The 14,403-nt window shown below is 42.6% G+C and overlaps 1 protein-coding gene across 7 annotated transcripts in view; it reads right to left on the reverse strand.

Annotated features, from left to right (window-relative positions):
* The window catches only part of SMARCA2 (SWI/SNF related, matrix associated, actin dependent regulator of chromatin, subfamily a, member 2), a 204,379-nt gene that overhangs the window by 99,510 nt on the left and 90,466 nt on the right, over window positions 1-14,403 (reverse strand). For all 7 annotated transcript variants that reach the window (XM_055124192.1, XM_055124193.1, XM_055124194.1 and 4 more), the window contains exons 20-23: window positions 11,464-11,571; window positions 10,748-10,834; window positions 6,480-6,526; window positions 3,713-3,879 (exon numbers count right to left, since the gene is read on the reverse strand). In XM_055124192.1, coding sequence (XP_054980167.1) covers window positions 3,713-3,879; window positions 6,480-6,526; window positions 10,748-10,834; window positions 11,464-11,571 — 409 coding nt within the window. The remainder of the gene's footprint in view (window positions 1-3,712; window positions 3,880-6,479; window positions 6,527-10,747; window positions 10,835-11,463; window positions 11,572-14,403) is intronic.

Raw genomic sequence — 14,403 nt, forward strand, 5'->3', positions numbered from 1 at the left:
GGCATCAGGAAAAGTGAATGGCTGGCTCATCAAGTTTTTCTTTCTAAGATATGGTCATTTCCAATTAAATTAAATTCCCTAAATTAATTAAAAATCATTTTTTTAAACGCTGTTGCTAGGGAAGCCACATGCCTTTTTCAGAGATGGGACAGATCTTGCTAGATCTGTTAAAACTGTGTGGGATCAACACTATTTCAGTGACTGTGTACGTTAATCTTATTTTTGGCAAATTAAGCTCTATGAATCTTTTTTCACATCATATTGGTAACTCAGTAAGTGATTTTTCACATCATCATATTGGCACCTCACACTAGCTTGTTTGCTGAGAAAACTAAATTAATAAGGCACATTAAATGCTTGTGTCTAATAGCCCATGTCTTGGAGGCTTAAGGACTGGAGCAATAGCACAGTGGGTAGGGTGTTTGCCTTGCATGTGGCCGACCCGGGTTCAATTCCTTCGTTTCTCTTGGAGAGCCCAACAAGCTACCGAGAGTATCCCGACCACAAGGCAGAGCCTGGCAAGCTCCACGTAGTGTATTTGATATGCCAAAAACAGTAATAACAAGTCTCACAATGGAGACATTACTGGTACCCGCTCAAGCAAATCAATGAACAACGGGATGACAATGCTACTATAACTATCAATAGGGATAATAACCAGTATTCAGTTAAAGATATTCTTTGAGGGGGAGGGAGTGGGGGTGGTACACACTCAGTCTTAGGTCTTATTTCTGACTTTAAATTCAGGAAACACTCCTGGTGGGACTTGAGGGGTGGGTCATAATGCCAGAAATCAAACTGGGGTCAGCTTTGTGCAACACACTTTTGCTATAGTCCTGAAATCACTTTAAAAGAAAAAAAAGCTTAGTTTTAAATTTGAATTTTAAATTTATTTGGGTTTTGTTGGCCATGCCCACTTGTACTCAGGATTTTCGTCTGACAGTGCTCAGGGGACCATGCAGTGCCAGAGACTGGACCAGTGTCAGTCATGTGCAAGACAAGTGTCTACACCCTTGTACTATCTCTGGCCTCTGGTAATCATCTCCTGTTAGTTTTACAGACTTGACTATTCCAAGACCATGATCCTTAGAGAAGTGATATTTAAGATGAAGAGTCACAGAGCAATCCACCTGGCTGTGGAGGAAGGCTATAAATCTAGGAAATAACAGAATAGGGAGCCTCTCATCTGTCAGTGAAAGGAGGAGTACCTAAACAAGAGTGTTGAAGGGGTCCTGAATTTCCCTTACAGTAAAGGAAGGGAAGAACAGGTACACATCAAAGGGCAGGGGCCATGTGGATTACTAGGTTACCCAAAGAGACAGACTGGGGTAATATTACTTATGAACTAAAAGTTAACATTTTTTCTTCTTTCTTTGCTTTTTGAGTCACACCTGGCAATGCACAGGGGTTACTCCTGGCTCTGCACTCAGGAATTACTCCTGGTGGTGCTCAGGGGACCATATTGGATGCTGGGAATCAAACCTGGGTCGGCCGTGTGCAAGGCAAACACCCTATCCACTGTGCTATCGCTCTAGCCCCCAGTTAGTATTTTCTTAACCATCTATTTTCAGTGACTCTGAAGGGAAGAGTTTTGTAGAAATACTTTTAAACAATAAGTATGCCAGAGGTATGATTAATTTAATATTTGCCAATACCGTAAAAGATAGGCCATAAAGAGAATTCACTTAAAACCTGAGTAGAGGTTGGAGAGATTGTTTTTTATTTTTGTTTTTTGTTTGGTTTTTTGGGTCACACCTGGCAGTGCACAGGGGTTACTCCTGGCTCTGCATTCAGGAATCACCCCTGGCAGTGCTCAGGGGACCACATATGGGATGCTGGGAATCGAACCCAGGTCGGCTGCTTGCAAAGCAAACGCCTTACCCGCTGTGCTACCGCTCCAGCCCCGAGGTTGGAGAGATTGTACAGCATTTAAGACATTTGTGTCAGATGTGGCTGACCCAGATCTGATACTAGCATCACATATTTTGCCCCAATCCACACCAGGAATGATCCCTGAGCTCAGAGCCAGGAGTAATCCCTGAGCATTGCCAGGTACAGCCCCCCACACCAAACCAAACCAAAACAATCTCATGTGAAAGAATATAGAGCAAATTTGAGGTAAGTCTATACTCAGGTAAATGTAATTATGGCAAGGGGGACTGAAATTGGATGCGGGCTAGAGAGGTAGCATGATAGGTACAGCACTTGCCTAACATACGGCTGACTCGAGTTTGATCCCCAGCACCCCACCCAGTCCTCCAAGCCCACCGGAAGCAATCCCTGAGCACAGCTGCATGTGCTCCTAAACCCCTCAAGAAAAGAGTGCGGGGGGGGGGGAAGAAAATGGATTGGAAATAAACTTTTTAATAGGTTTTAAATCTGCAATTTTCAAGTTGCATTATTTGAAGATGGTATTAGATAGAAGACAGCAGTAGGAGTGTTATACTCTCCTACATCCAGGTATTGGGCAGCATTCTGGCTATAAATTAGCTTCAAAACTGCTTATCACTCTTTGAAGTGTTATTCCCTGCCATTGCGTAAGTACCTGTATATTTTTTATCTCTAAACTATTGGAATAACTATCCATGTTATGAAGTGTTTTTATAAGGCAGTATTTCTTATATTTATTTGGGTTTTGTTGGCCATGCCCACTGGTACTCAGGATTTTTGTCTGACAGTGCTTAGGGGACCACACAGTGCCAGAGATTGGACCAGCGTCAGACAGTCTAATTTTTCCCATTCATGTCTTCTTACTAATTTTTTAGGACACAGCAATTAAATTTTACTCTTATAATTAGGCAATTATTTTGCATAGTTTGAAAACTCTGACAAACAATGGAGTTCGGTCTCTGTTAACATCATAGGTCTATGTTCTCTCTAGAAGTTGCTTTATGATAATGTAATCTGAAACCAACTAGGACAAGATAAAGGAGACACAGTCTTTATCCTATGAAAATATGTCCTCAAAGAAAACTCTACAGACATGTTAACATAGTCTAGATGGTGCAACTATAACAGACAATCCTCAAAAGCAAGAAGGATTTATAATTTTTTTAGTGTGATTAATTAAGGTGTATACAAATGACTCGAAGTCCACTGGTATTGGTTTGTATGTGGGATACAGAGCTGTGTAGTGCTGCCAGCTTATTTTAAGTTCTGTCACTGTCACTGTCATCCCATTGTTCATGGATTTGCTCGAGTGGGCACCAGTAACATCTCCATTGTGAGACTTCTTGTTACTGTTTTTGGCATATCAAATATGCCACAGATAGCTTGCCAGGCTGTATATATAGACATATGTTGATAGTATAGGCATCTTTATACGTATTACCTACTTGCTTTCCCAAACACAGCTTTGCCAAATTCTAAGGCACTTGTATATACTGATATTATAGAAGGTCTCAAAATCATTGTGTGTTATATCTGCTCTCAGTGGAATATTAGGCTGAATATACCTCTCATTGGTTCCAGTCTTAAACCTAAGGCTACTGCTCATAAAAAAGAAATGTCTAGTTGCACACACACAAAAAAAAAGAAAGAATTTTAAGCTCTAGGGCATAAAAAGTGCTCTCTGGAAAAGCTGCCCTTCACCCTGCTAGATAATGTTTCAACAATTTTGAGTCCTTCTCTTGGATCTGAGATTGGCTCTAAGTGTCCATTATCTCTACTCTCTCAGCAGTGAGGCCACAAACCTGATTCCTTATGCACTCACCATCAAGGCGCAGGTAAAGGAAGTTCCGAAAAGCAAAGTAATCCTCCATGATGGTCATGAGGGACGTCATCTGGCAGAAAAGCAGCACGCGGTGATTAGTCGCTCTCAATTTTGGCAGAATACGATCAAGTAGCTCAAACTTTCCTGAGGCCCGATACAGCTCAGCCCTGAACCCAAAAATGCAAAACAAGAAGACAGTATTACTGCTGTCTTCTTGAGGGATCCAATAGAGGTCTATTTTTCACGAGGTGTCTTTCACACACTAAACATGCACTGACTAGCTATGCAGTAATGGATGGATGAAAATAAATTGGAAAGTAATGAGGATATTTAATGGAAAAAATATATTTATACATAATCCATAAAGTATGCATTACACATCTTAGGTATGATAACAGAGGCCAGAGAGAGAATGAAACCCTTTCATGTTTCAATCATATCTCTCTCTCACTCTCTTCTAACACACACATTTAAATGCTGTTTTTACTCAAATCCCTATTTATAGGAAAATATTAATTTAGGGCTCTTGAGAGTCATTAAAATGCTTACTGAGCAGCTTGTATGGAAGCACAGTGCTAGGCATGCATATAATGATAAAGCAAACTAGAACCCCTGCTTTCAAGAGGGTGCCTTAAACTGTAATCAATACCATAAAGAGCAAGTTTCTACAACCAAATCCGTAGCAACACGTGAGATCTTCTTTAGACTAGAGGAGAGTTCATCAACCTCCAGTCCTAGACTGCTGCCTGTCTTTGTAAAGAAAGCTTTATTGACTCACAATTATGTCCCCACATTTCCCTAATGGCAAACTTGAGTAGGCATAAGAGAGACTTTTTTGGCACTTAAAGCAGAAAATATTTGATATCAAGCCCTTTTGAGAAAAAATCTGCCAAGCCCTAGTTTTGGAACTGGGGGCAGGGAGTGAGAAAGAGGTATGGGCAGACCCCAGAATGCTCTATTAGCCACACTGAGTGCTTTAGTTCTGAGCATAACAGCAGGTCATTGGTGAGTTTTGAGAGGCAGAAGAAGAGATCTGATAGATCTGAAAGGCATTTATTTAACATTTTTCTCTCCTTTCCCTTTGTTATTGCTGTGGGGGGGTCACAATTGTTATAATCAGGAGTCTTGAACTTGATACTGCTTACACACTCTTCACTATGGCTTATGGAGGCTGGGGATGGGGGTCACACTCATGGCACCAGGAGGAATCGCACCCAGCAGAGCCAGAGATTGCTCTCAGTGATGTAGAGCACTGAGGGGAGCAAACTCTCACCTCACACATGCAAGGCAGGTTCTCTCCCACTGAGCCACACCCTGGCTCTGAGAGATCATTTAAGAGATCGTCATGGGGCTGGAGTGACAGCACAGCGGGTAGGGCATTTGCCTTGCACGCGGCTGACCTGGGTTTGATTCCCAGCATCCCATATGGTTTCCCAAACATGGCCAGGAGTAATTCCTGAGTGCATGAGCCAGGAGTAGCCCCTGTGCAATGCTGGGTGTGACCCAAAAAAGAGAGAGATCACCATGGGGGGGGAGTGGTTCTAGAGAAATAGGACAGAGGGTAGGGTACCTGCCTCATACGTAGCTGACCCAGGTTCATTCCCTCCAGATGGTCTCCTCGCCCCTCCCCTCACCAAGCAGTCATCCCCGGGTGCAGGGTCAGGAGTAAATCCTGAGAAATATCTAGTGTGACATCAAACCATACCCTTCCCAAATGAAGTTCAAGGGTAGTGTGGATATGGCCACTAGATGAACAGTCGACAGAGCTAAAGTCATGTTTTGTCTCCTCCGCAATGAACTACTTTCACTTCTGTCATGACATATCTGCTATATTAAATAGTAAAGATTAATGTTAGGGTTGATATTGTTGGGAAAACATGTCAAGGTACACGCAGTCACATTAACAAGAGTGCGTCATTGGGCAGCTGATTTGCTAACACATATGTGGTATCTCATAACAGACGTGTTTTTAAAATGCATGCTTTCCTAAAGTGAAATTTCCTGCTCAGAGAACTTGACTCTCAATGTCTTGGAGCCCTGTTTTCAAAATGTGGTCCTGGGCAGCCTGGTGCCAGCAGGGTGATCAAAGGAGGCAGAGACAAGAGAGGCAGGGATGCAGGGACAGAGAGGCCACTGGTCCTGGTACTGGAAAGTCCAATTGTGGGGTCTTAGTGCAGTGATTCTCACTGCTCTGGGGCTTCAAAAGCCCTTGTGTCCAGGTAATACAATTTTTTTCTGGAGCAAAGAAGAGACTTTCTGTAAGTGCAAATTTTCTATTGTTTCAAGGTATTATTCTCTTCCATGCCCACTGTTAATGAAAGATTTTTTATACAGACCATATAAATGACTGTGAAACCATACATGTTCCCAGAAGATGCGACACATTCTCTCTTGCACATTAATGCTCAATATCAACTTGAAATTTAATAAGATAAACTCACTCTGTGTTCAAGCTGCACTATCAGTTCTAAGTAGCAAACCTTTGAGACTTCAACAATATTTTTAGAATACTGGCACACTATTAAGGCTATTAAATGAGATCTATATCCTTTGAATGGCCACTTGCTCAAGGCGTGTAGTAATTTATGCAAGTGAAGTAAAAGAGAATGCAGCTATACTTTGGCTAACAACTTTGGTACCCTCGGCAGAGAAGGGGAACTCTGAAGAGGCTGGTAGTATGCATTTGCATGCCAACTCTGCTTGCTGAGAGAGAAGTTTAGGTGAGGAGCAATAAATGAGATTTTGGAGGGAAAAAAATAAGATTTACCCATTGATGACTCCATTTGAATAGCCCAGGTGTTCAGCAAAGGATTCCTTTAAAAGAGAGACAAGGAAATGATTATTTTCCCAATGGAACTATGCACTTAGTGTTTACTCTTTTAGTGACATCATCCTACCTATTTCTGGAGTATATTTAAATGAAATAATAAGGAAGGAAGGAAGTATTTGTTATAGGAAGTTGATGAATGAGGCACCTTTGAATTCAGACTTATGTAGGAAACATATCCCTAGTTCCTCAGTCTCGAGACTCAATTACTGACACAACAGGGTTAGTGCAAGTTGCTTTCAAACAGTGATAGAAGGTAACAGGCCCAGGGTCGAGTGAGGCAGGTCCTGAGGTTTCAGAAACAATCAAGGTGTCCAGCCTGGGAGAACAGCAGAGTCTTGAGCATCGAGCAGCATTCCTCAACCTTTCCCAGACTAGGGTCCATTCTGACCTTGTTGCCTTCTGAGGCCTTCCCGTCCTCCCAACTGGCCCCCTACTCTTCCCCATTTACATCATTTTCCACCCGAGTCCTCCTTGGACTATCCTGAGGACCCCTGGGAGGCCATGTGGCCCCTGGCTGAGAACTACTGGCCTAGAAGAAGAGCTGAACAGAAGCAAGTCAGGATTAAAATGTGCACATAATTATACCATTGGCATCTTGCGATTAAAGGCTACCCTGTAATTCTTAGTTTGGTGAAGCCCTAATGTCCCTTCTTCTGTGACAAAGGAACCCCTCTACTGCACAGGATCCCTCTGGTTGTCAGCGTTTATTCTGAGAAGACAGAACTTGATCTTCCTTACTTTCCTCCTCACTGATTCTGAGGAAGCAGTATGCAACTACTTCCCCTGCAGTGCTCCCTCTGTGATTTGACAAAAGGGAGGCCACCTGTGAGGAGAGATCACCAGTGGCCCCCCTTTGCAGTTTCCCATTCTAACCCAGTCACTGACACATTTCTCAAAGAGGACCAGCCCTTTGTTCTCCTCTCAGATACGCTCATTTCTGTCAGGCCTCACTGCCCCAGAATGCTACCCTGCTGGTGAAGCTAATGCCATGGAAGAGTGCTCAAAGCCCCCCCTTCCCTCTCTAAGACGCTTGCCTTCTCCCTCCACAGTTTCAGGTTCCATCATCTCTGTAAACATGGCTGTACAGCCATAGAGACAGGGCTGTCAGAGATCAGATGAGGTGTCGGCATCACTTTGGGGGCTGGAGGGAAAGTAGAGCAGGTCGGGTGCTTGCCTTGCACAAGGCTGACTCAGGTTCAGTTCCCAGGTAAGCTTGCCTCACACAAGGCTGGCCAAGGTTCAAATCAATTCCCATATGGTCCCCTGCGCCTGATCAGGAATGATCCCTGAGCACAGAGCCAGGAAGCCCTGAGCATTGCTGGGGGTGGTCCCACATCCCTCTGCCCCCAAAATACTTCTTTCACCTCTCTGCTTTGAGAGTTCCCAGGAGACCGAGCTCAATTGAGAGATTGGGCTCTCAGTGGGACTCAACACCAACATAGAGAACAGAACAAAGACAAAGGCAAAATGCTTACACCATCTCTGATCCTTAGCCATGGGTCTCCTGTTCAGGAATATGCTCCTGAAAATGTTTTATATTAAAAATATAATGCCAGGAAGAAGCATGGAAGATCACAGAGGTCAGGGACACTCACTTTCATGCAGAGTATTCTGGTTCAATCTCTGGAACTGTATCCCCAACCCAGGTATAGCTCTGGGAGTCCCCAAGTACCCCTGGATGGCCTGGAGGCTGATCACTGCTGCTGGCGTGACCCTGAGCACCTCAGAGCACTGCCTAGCCTGCTTAGCTGAGAAGCACTAGGGATGGCCTGCAAGGCCTACTTGAGACACCCCACAGAAATAACTGCAAATGGAACTCTTTTTATGGACTCCGCTGCACCAATAACTATGCAGGCCATAGAGGGCATGTTACTTAAAATCAGCTGCCGACAATCCCCTCCCACCCAGCCTTCATAAGCGCCGGAAGGGATGGCAGCTCTTTCTGACATGGCCACCCAAGTTTTAAATGTCAATATTTTTATAAGATAACCTAAAGGATTTTTTTTTGTTGCTTTATGGGTCACACCTGGCAATACAGAGGGGTTACTCCTGGCTTTGCACTGAGGAATCACCCCTGGCGGTGCTCAGAGGACCATATGGGATGCTGAGAATTGAACCCGGGTAGGCTGCATGCAAGGCAAACACCCTACCCAGTGTACTATTGCTCCAGCCCCCTTAAAGGATTTCTGGTTGACACTTAATTGTCATAATGTTGAATCCTTACACCCATCTCTGTATCAGGGCAGGGCATCTTTAGAGATTGTTTGTTTGGGTGGCGGGTAGTGCTTGGGACTTACAATAGTGGCTCTGCATTCAGGGATCACTCCTGGTAGTTTTTGGAGGACTATATGGGGTGCCAAAGATTGAAGTAGGTCAGGAGAGTGCAAGGCAAGTGCCTTACCCACTGTACTATGGCTCCAGCCCCTACCCTTGTATCTATATACTGCTTTCAGGAAAAGCAGGATGGTGCCAGGAAAGGAGCTTGCTGGGTTAAGCTTATCCCCATAATTTGGATCATTAGACATTATTATTATTATTATTATTATTCATTATTATTATTATTAATGATTTGGCTCCTTACCACCCAACAGACACCAACCACTGATCCATTGCTAACTTATATCTATCTCTCTAATGTGTTACCCAACACTTCACATACCCACTGCCCAGGGTCTCTTCCTTTAATCTGTCACCATCTGATGGCAATGGAGCACTTGGGGCCAGGAGTTCTGAATGGTTTACATCAGGTCCCCAGCCCACAGTGATCTGGGATCAGAGTTCACTGCTGTACAAGGAATTCTCCCTCCAGGGAATGAGTAAAGCATGGAGGCTTGTTACTGGCACTGTCTTTTGTGTTGATGTTGTCATTTCTCTTAAACCTAGGGCTTTTCCTCCAAAACTGCTCTGTGCTCTGCACCAGAAGGCAGCAGCAGGGTCAGCAGTACAGGGAGTGGGGGTGCCGAGACCTCTTAGCTAACAAGCACAGTTACCAAAAAGAAGGGGACAGCATCTTCCCCGTCAGAAGGATGCAACTCAACTTTTCCTTTTTTTGATTGTAGACCACACTTGGCAGTACCCAGGGCTTACTCATGGCTCTGTGCTTGGTGGGGCTCAGAAAACCGTACATGGTTTTGAGGATCGAACTAGGGTCAGCCGCCTACAAGGCAAATAACCTTTTCTTCTCTACGAGCTGGCCCTCTAACTCAACTTGTCTATTTTGTTTGGGTTTGTTTGGGGGCCACACTGGTGGTTCTCGGGGCTCCCTCCTGGATCTGCACTCAGGAATTATTCCTCAGGTGCTTTGGGGACTCTAAAGGATGTCAGGGATCAAACCTGGGTCAGCCACATGCAAGGTAAACGCCCTATCTGTTGTACTACGGCTCTGGCCCCTCAACTTTTCTACTGTGACCATTAAATGTTAATTTCCCATCATCTTTGCAGGAAGAGAAATGGGTAGTCACTGGGGTCAACAGGTACAGAGTAGAAACTAAGCCAGCAAACCAGTGGCCACCAGGATCCTGGGTCTTCCAGTGCCAGGGAAAAATGGAAACTACAGTTGTGGCACCTTTTCCTTCCTGCTCAAGGCAATTGCTCTGATAGAGGTGAAACTCTGCCAATTTAGGAAACTTATTCACATGTAGTGATCAGAAAGAAAATGTCCTCTCTTCTAAAAATAGCTTCCTAAGGCCCAGAGCATCAGGCTAAAAGCCCACATTTACACTGGTATCATAGAAGGCAAAAAGGAAAATACCAATCTAAGTAGCAGACTAAAGTCATTGTCTTTTACAAAGGAAATATTTCAAGCACATCTTCCCCTTCAACAAGTATAAATGCATTATTTTATTATTTTTCACAGCATCCTTCTGAGGAAGCTGGATGTATTCATCATTATCTTCAATTTCAGAGCTCCTACTATAACAAGGCAATTCACAGTACTTACCCAAACCCACATAATGAGCCACAGCTTACAACATTATTCTCACTACTTTAAACTCTTGCTTGTAAAATTCCAGATGCTCAAGTGCTTGATGCCAATGAGAATTCATAACCAGGAGACTCACGTTTGTTATTTCTACTTGTCAAATGATCACACTAGGTTGCTTCAACCTCCACACACTTTATAGCCCTTGGTTACGGATGTTGTTGAAGTAGTATTGTAGGCATAGCACAATCAAAATCAGGATCAAAACAACAAAAAAGCTTACCTCAATGTGCTGAAACATATATGGGTGATTGCAAATTTTTCTTAATTGCATGATAGTGTTCATAAGTGTCTTTGCACCTCCTTTCCCCTGGGAAAAAGTGGCAAGAGGAAAAAAAGTAGAACAAGTAATTAACTGATCAAATATTTTCAATTTTTCAAAAGTAGGTTTGTCCCTGAGACCTGGTCAATAGAATTGGCAACTGAGAAGGCTGGGGAAGATAGAAGGGGAAAGGATGGGGGATAATGGTGAAGGAAACGTGTGTTCCCAAACGAATAACACAATATAAGACACATAACATGACATGACAGTACTTCCTGAGTTCGATATGTTCACTTTTCTTTGACTAACATCCTATAGGAGGGAAATTATTTCGAGCTGATGACTTTGTGACATGACTCTCTGTTCTTCTCTATTCTTGGGAAAAAGCACAAAACAGAAACCCCAGGAGTGGGACTGCATTTTAAACTTCATAAAATGCTATTTCACATTCAGGTGCAGTAGAGTTGATATGAGCAGAGCTGACTGCTCCGGTGATGTGAACATGGACTTCCTATACCAATGCAGTTTGCAATTAAGGGGATAAGAAACTTCCTTTGGCAGCTCCAGGAGTTAATTTGCTTGAATGAACTGGCATTAGCAGAGCTGCTTCCTGGGCTTCTTCAATGTCACAACCACAAGATGTCATGCCTAACGCTGCACCATCTTCAGCAATGTACCTTCTTATCTTTCTCAGAACCATCTGTGAGGAGAATGCCTTTGGCTTGCATATGGCGATACAGAATCTTCTGCAGAGCTGACATATCACATTTGATCACATATTCAACCTGGACAAGGGGAAAATAACAAGTAGGTAAGAACAGAAGAGAGAAGGTTCCTGTTGTAAATACTTGTGTGTGTGTGTGGGGGGTTGCTGGAGTGATAGCACAGTGGGTAGGGAGTTTGCCTTGCACATGGCCAATCCGGGTTCGATTCCTCGTCCCTCTCAGAGAGCCCGGCAAGCTATAGAGAGTATCTCACCCGTACGGCAAAGCCTGGCAAGCTACCCGTGGCATATTGGATATGCCAAAAACAGTAACAACAAGTCTCACAATGAAGATGTTACTGATGCCCGCTCAAGCAAATCGATGAGCAACGGGATGACAGTGACAGTGTGTTTGTGTGTTTGTGTGTGTGTGTATGTGTGTATGTGTTCCCCTCTCTGTCTCTAAATCTTTCTCTATCTCTGTCTCACTCTCTTTATGTTTTCTGACCATACTTGCTCCTGATTCTGTGCTCAGGACATTATTCCTGGCAGGGTTCAGGGGACCACATGCAGTACTGAATCCAAGCTGACTATGTGAAAGGCAAGAGCCTGAACCATGTACTACCTCTCTGGCCCCTAAAAGACTCTGTTGAGACATGACTACTGGTGATAATTCTGGAACCATGAGAGCACTTCTGCTTCCCCTTCTTGTATTCATGGAGTCGGGTGCAAAGGGAATGGTGGTAGAGACTATACTATAGTCATTTCTAAAGCTACTGGGATGATGTGGGACGAGGGTAGTATTTTATAAAATTTCTTGATTTAGGGGATGGAGAAGCAGTACAGTAGCTAAGGCACTTGCCTAGCATGCAACTGATTTAGGGTTGGATCTCCGGCACCACCTATGGTCCCCTAAGCCTGCCAGGAGTGATCCCTGAGTACAGAGCCAGCAGGACACCCTGAGCACCCTGAGGTGAGATATATATAATAAAAATATAACAAAATATTCCCAAAATACAACAAAACATAAACATAAATAAAACATAAATATAACAAAACATAAACATATATTCCCCAAATACAACAAAACTAAATATAACAAATACATAAATGAGTAACATAAAATTACTTGGTTTATTTTACATTTGGGAAAGTAGTTTGTAAACTGTCCAGATTCAAAGATGTAGAGATTTTTTTAAGAGCTTCTTTACCTTCTTTTTCTTGTATATTTTTTTTTTTTTGGTCTTTTTGGTTCACACCTGTCAATGCTCAGGGGTTACTCCTGGTTCTGCACACAGGAATTACTCCTGGCAGTACTTCAAGGACCATATGAGATGCCAGGGATCAAACCCTGGTTAGCCTCATGCAAGGAAAATGCCCTACCTACTGTACTATCGATTTGGCCCTGGGATTTTTATATTTTATTATTAGTAGTAGTATTTCTTCTGTTTCCAAACTTAACCTTTCACATAAATGAAATAGTTTTAGAAAAAATAGTGACTATGACTGCCCAACATCTTCTGCTTTTCTTTGTAAAATGTTATCTAACTGGTATAGGTGGTTCCTCTTGGGCCTAGTCCTAAAATTAAATTTATAATAGTCTTGAACTGACTAGAACTGACTATAATTAATCTTTTCTTTTCCTTTTGGCTTTGGGACACATCTGGCAATCCTCAGGACTTACTCCTGGCTCTGCACCCAGGGGTCATTCCTGGCAGTGCTCTTAGGATCATATGTGATATTGGGGATTGAATAGTCTGATGTAAGGCAAGTGCCTTACCCAATGTACCATCTCTCAGGTTCCTATAATTAATATTTAAAGAGATTAGAGGATAATATCTAGTGAGGACAACAGGTGGGGGAGAGATGTTAATCCATAAGCATTCACAACTTTATGGCCATTAAAGATGGCAAGGTCTCCTGTGCTTCCGGTTAGAATGTAGCAAAAATCCAATTTAAGACAGTTAAAGAGAATTCAAGTGCCTATGGCTCAGCACACACCTGCAATATTTCTAAACTAGATGCTCCTAATGCATAAAATCTGAGTTGATTATTTCCTATTATTGTTTTCCTTTATTAAAAAAAATCCCCAGAATACAAATGTGCAATTTTCATAATAAACGTCAGATTAATGCCTAGAAATCTGCAGAATGTGATTAAAAGTAAATCAGCAAGCTGCCTAATGTTTAATAAACTGATTAAAAATGATCAGGTTATTTTCAGCTCTGAGGGCCAGGGCAAAGAGGTCACAGATGAAGAGAAGTTGAATATTCATTCAATTGTTGCTTTCGAAGGCACCCATCAGGTCAGATGGAACCACAATTAATAGTCTTGTGCCATTCACTTTGATGCCCCAAATTGAATTAGAGAAAGGTGACTTTTTTGCAGGAAAGTTAAACAAAAAGACAAGTGACCTATCACAACCTTATTTAAGTTTTAATGACCTCTGTAGTTAGAGATGAACAAAATGAATCTCTACATCTAATAAATAAGGAGGCTTTTAATTTGGACTATGTTTTAAATATCTGATCATGTTATTTTTCTAAAGTACTTCTAATTTCCTTTTAAGAGCTGTCAGATCTCAATGAAAGTTGATCAAAGAGAAGAAAAATGTTAAACCACTTCAGACAGCAGTAAGTGTCATGATTTTTTTTTTTTAAAAGATATCTGGGGCTAATACTATCAAGTTCTTTCTCTGGACAGGACCTTGTACTTGCCTTCTTACAATGAAACATCCCAGAAATCTAGGAGAGAACTATAGCTAGTGTCCACACAGCACAAATAAGGAGTTGGAACATCAAAGTGGTTAAGTGACTAGCTGGATGTGACAGTTATTTAATGGTGCAGTTAAGACTGGGAACAGAATCTACGCTTTGAACTACACTGTGCATGGTCAAATTGGTGCTTAGACTTT

Source organism: Sorex araneus, chromosome 1 (assembly GCF_027595985.1).
Source record: "Sorex araneus isolate mSorAra2 chromosome 1, mSorAra2.pri, whole genome shotgun sequence".
Taxonomy (NCBI): Eukaryota; Metazoa; Chordata; class Mammalia; order Eulipotyphla; family Soricidae; genus Sorex; species Sorex araneus.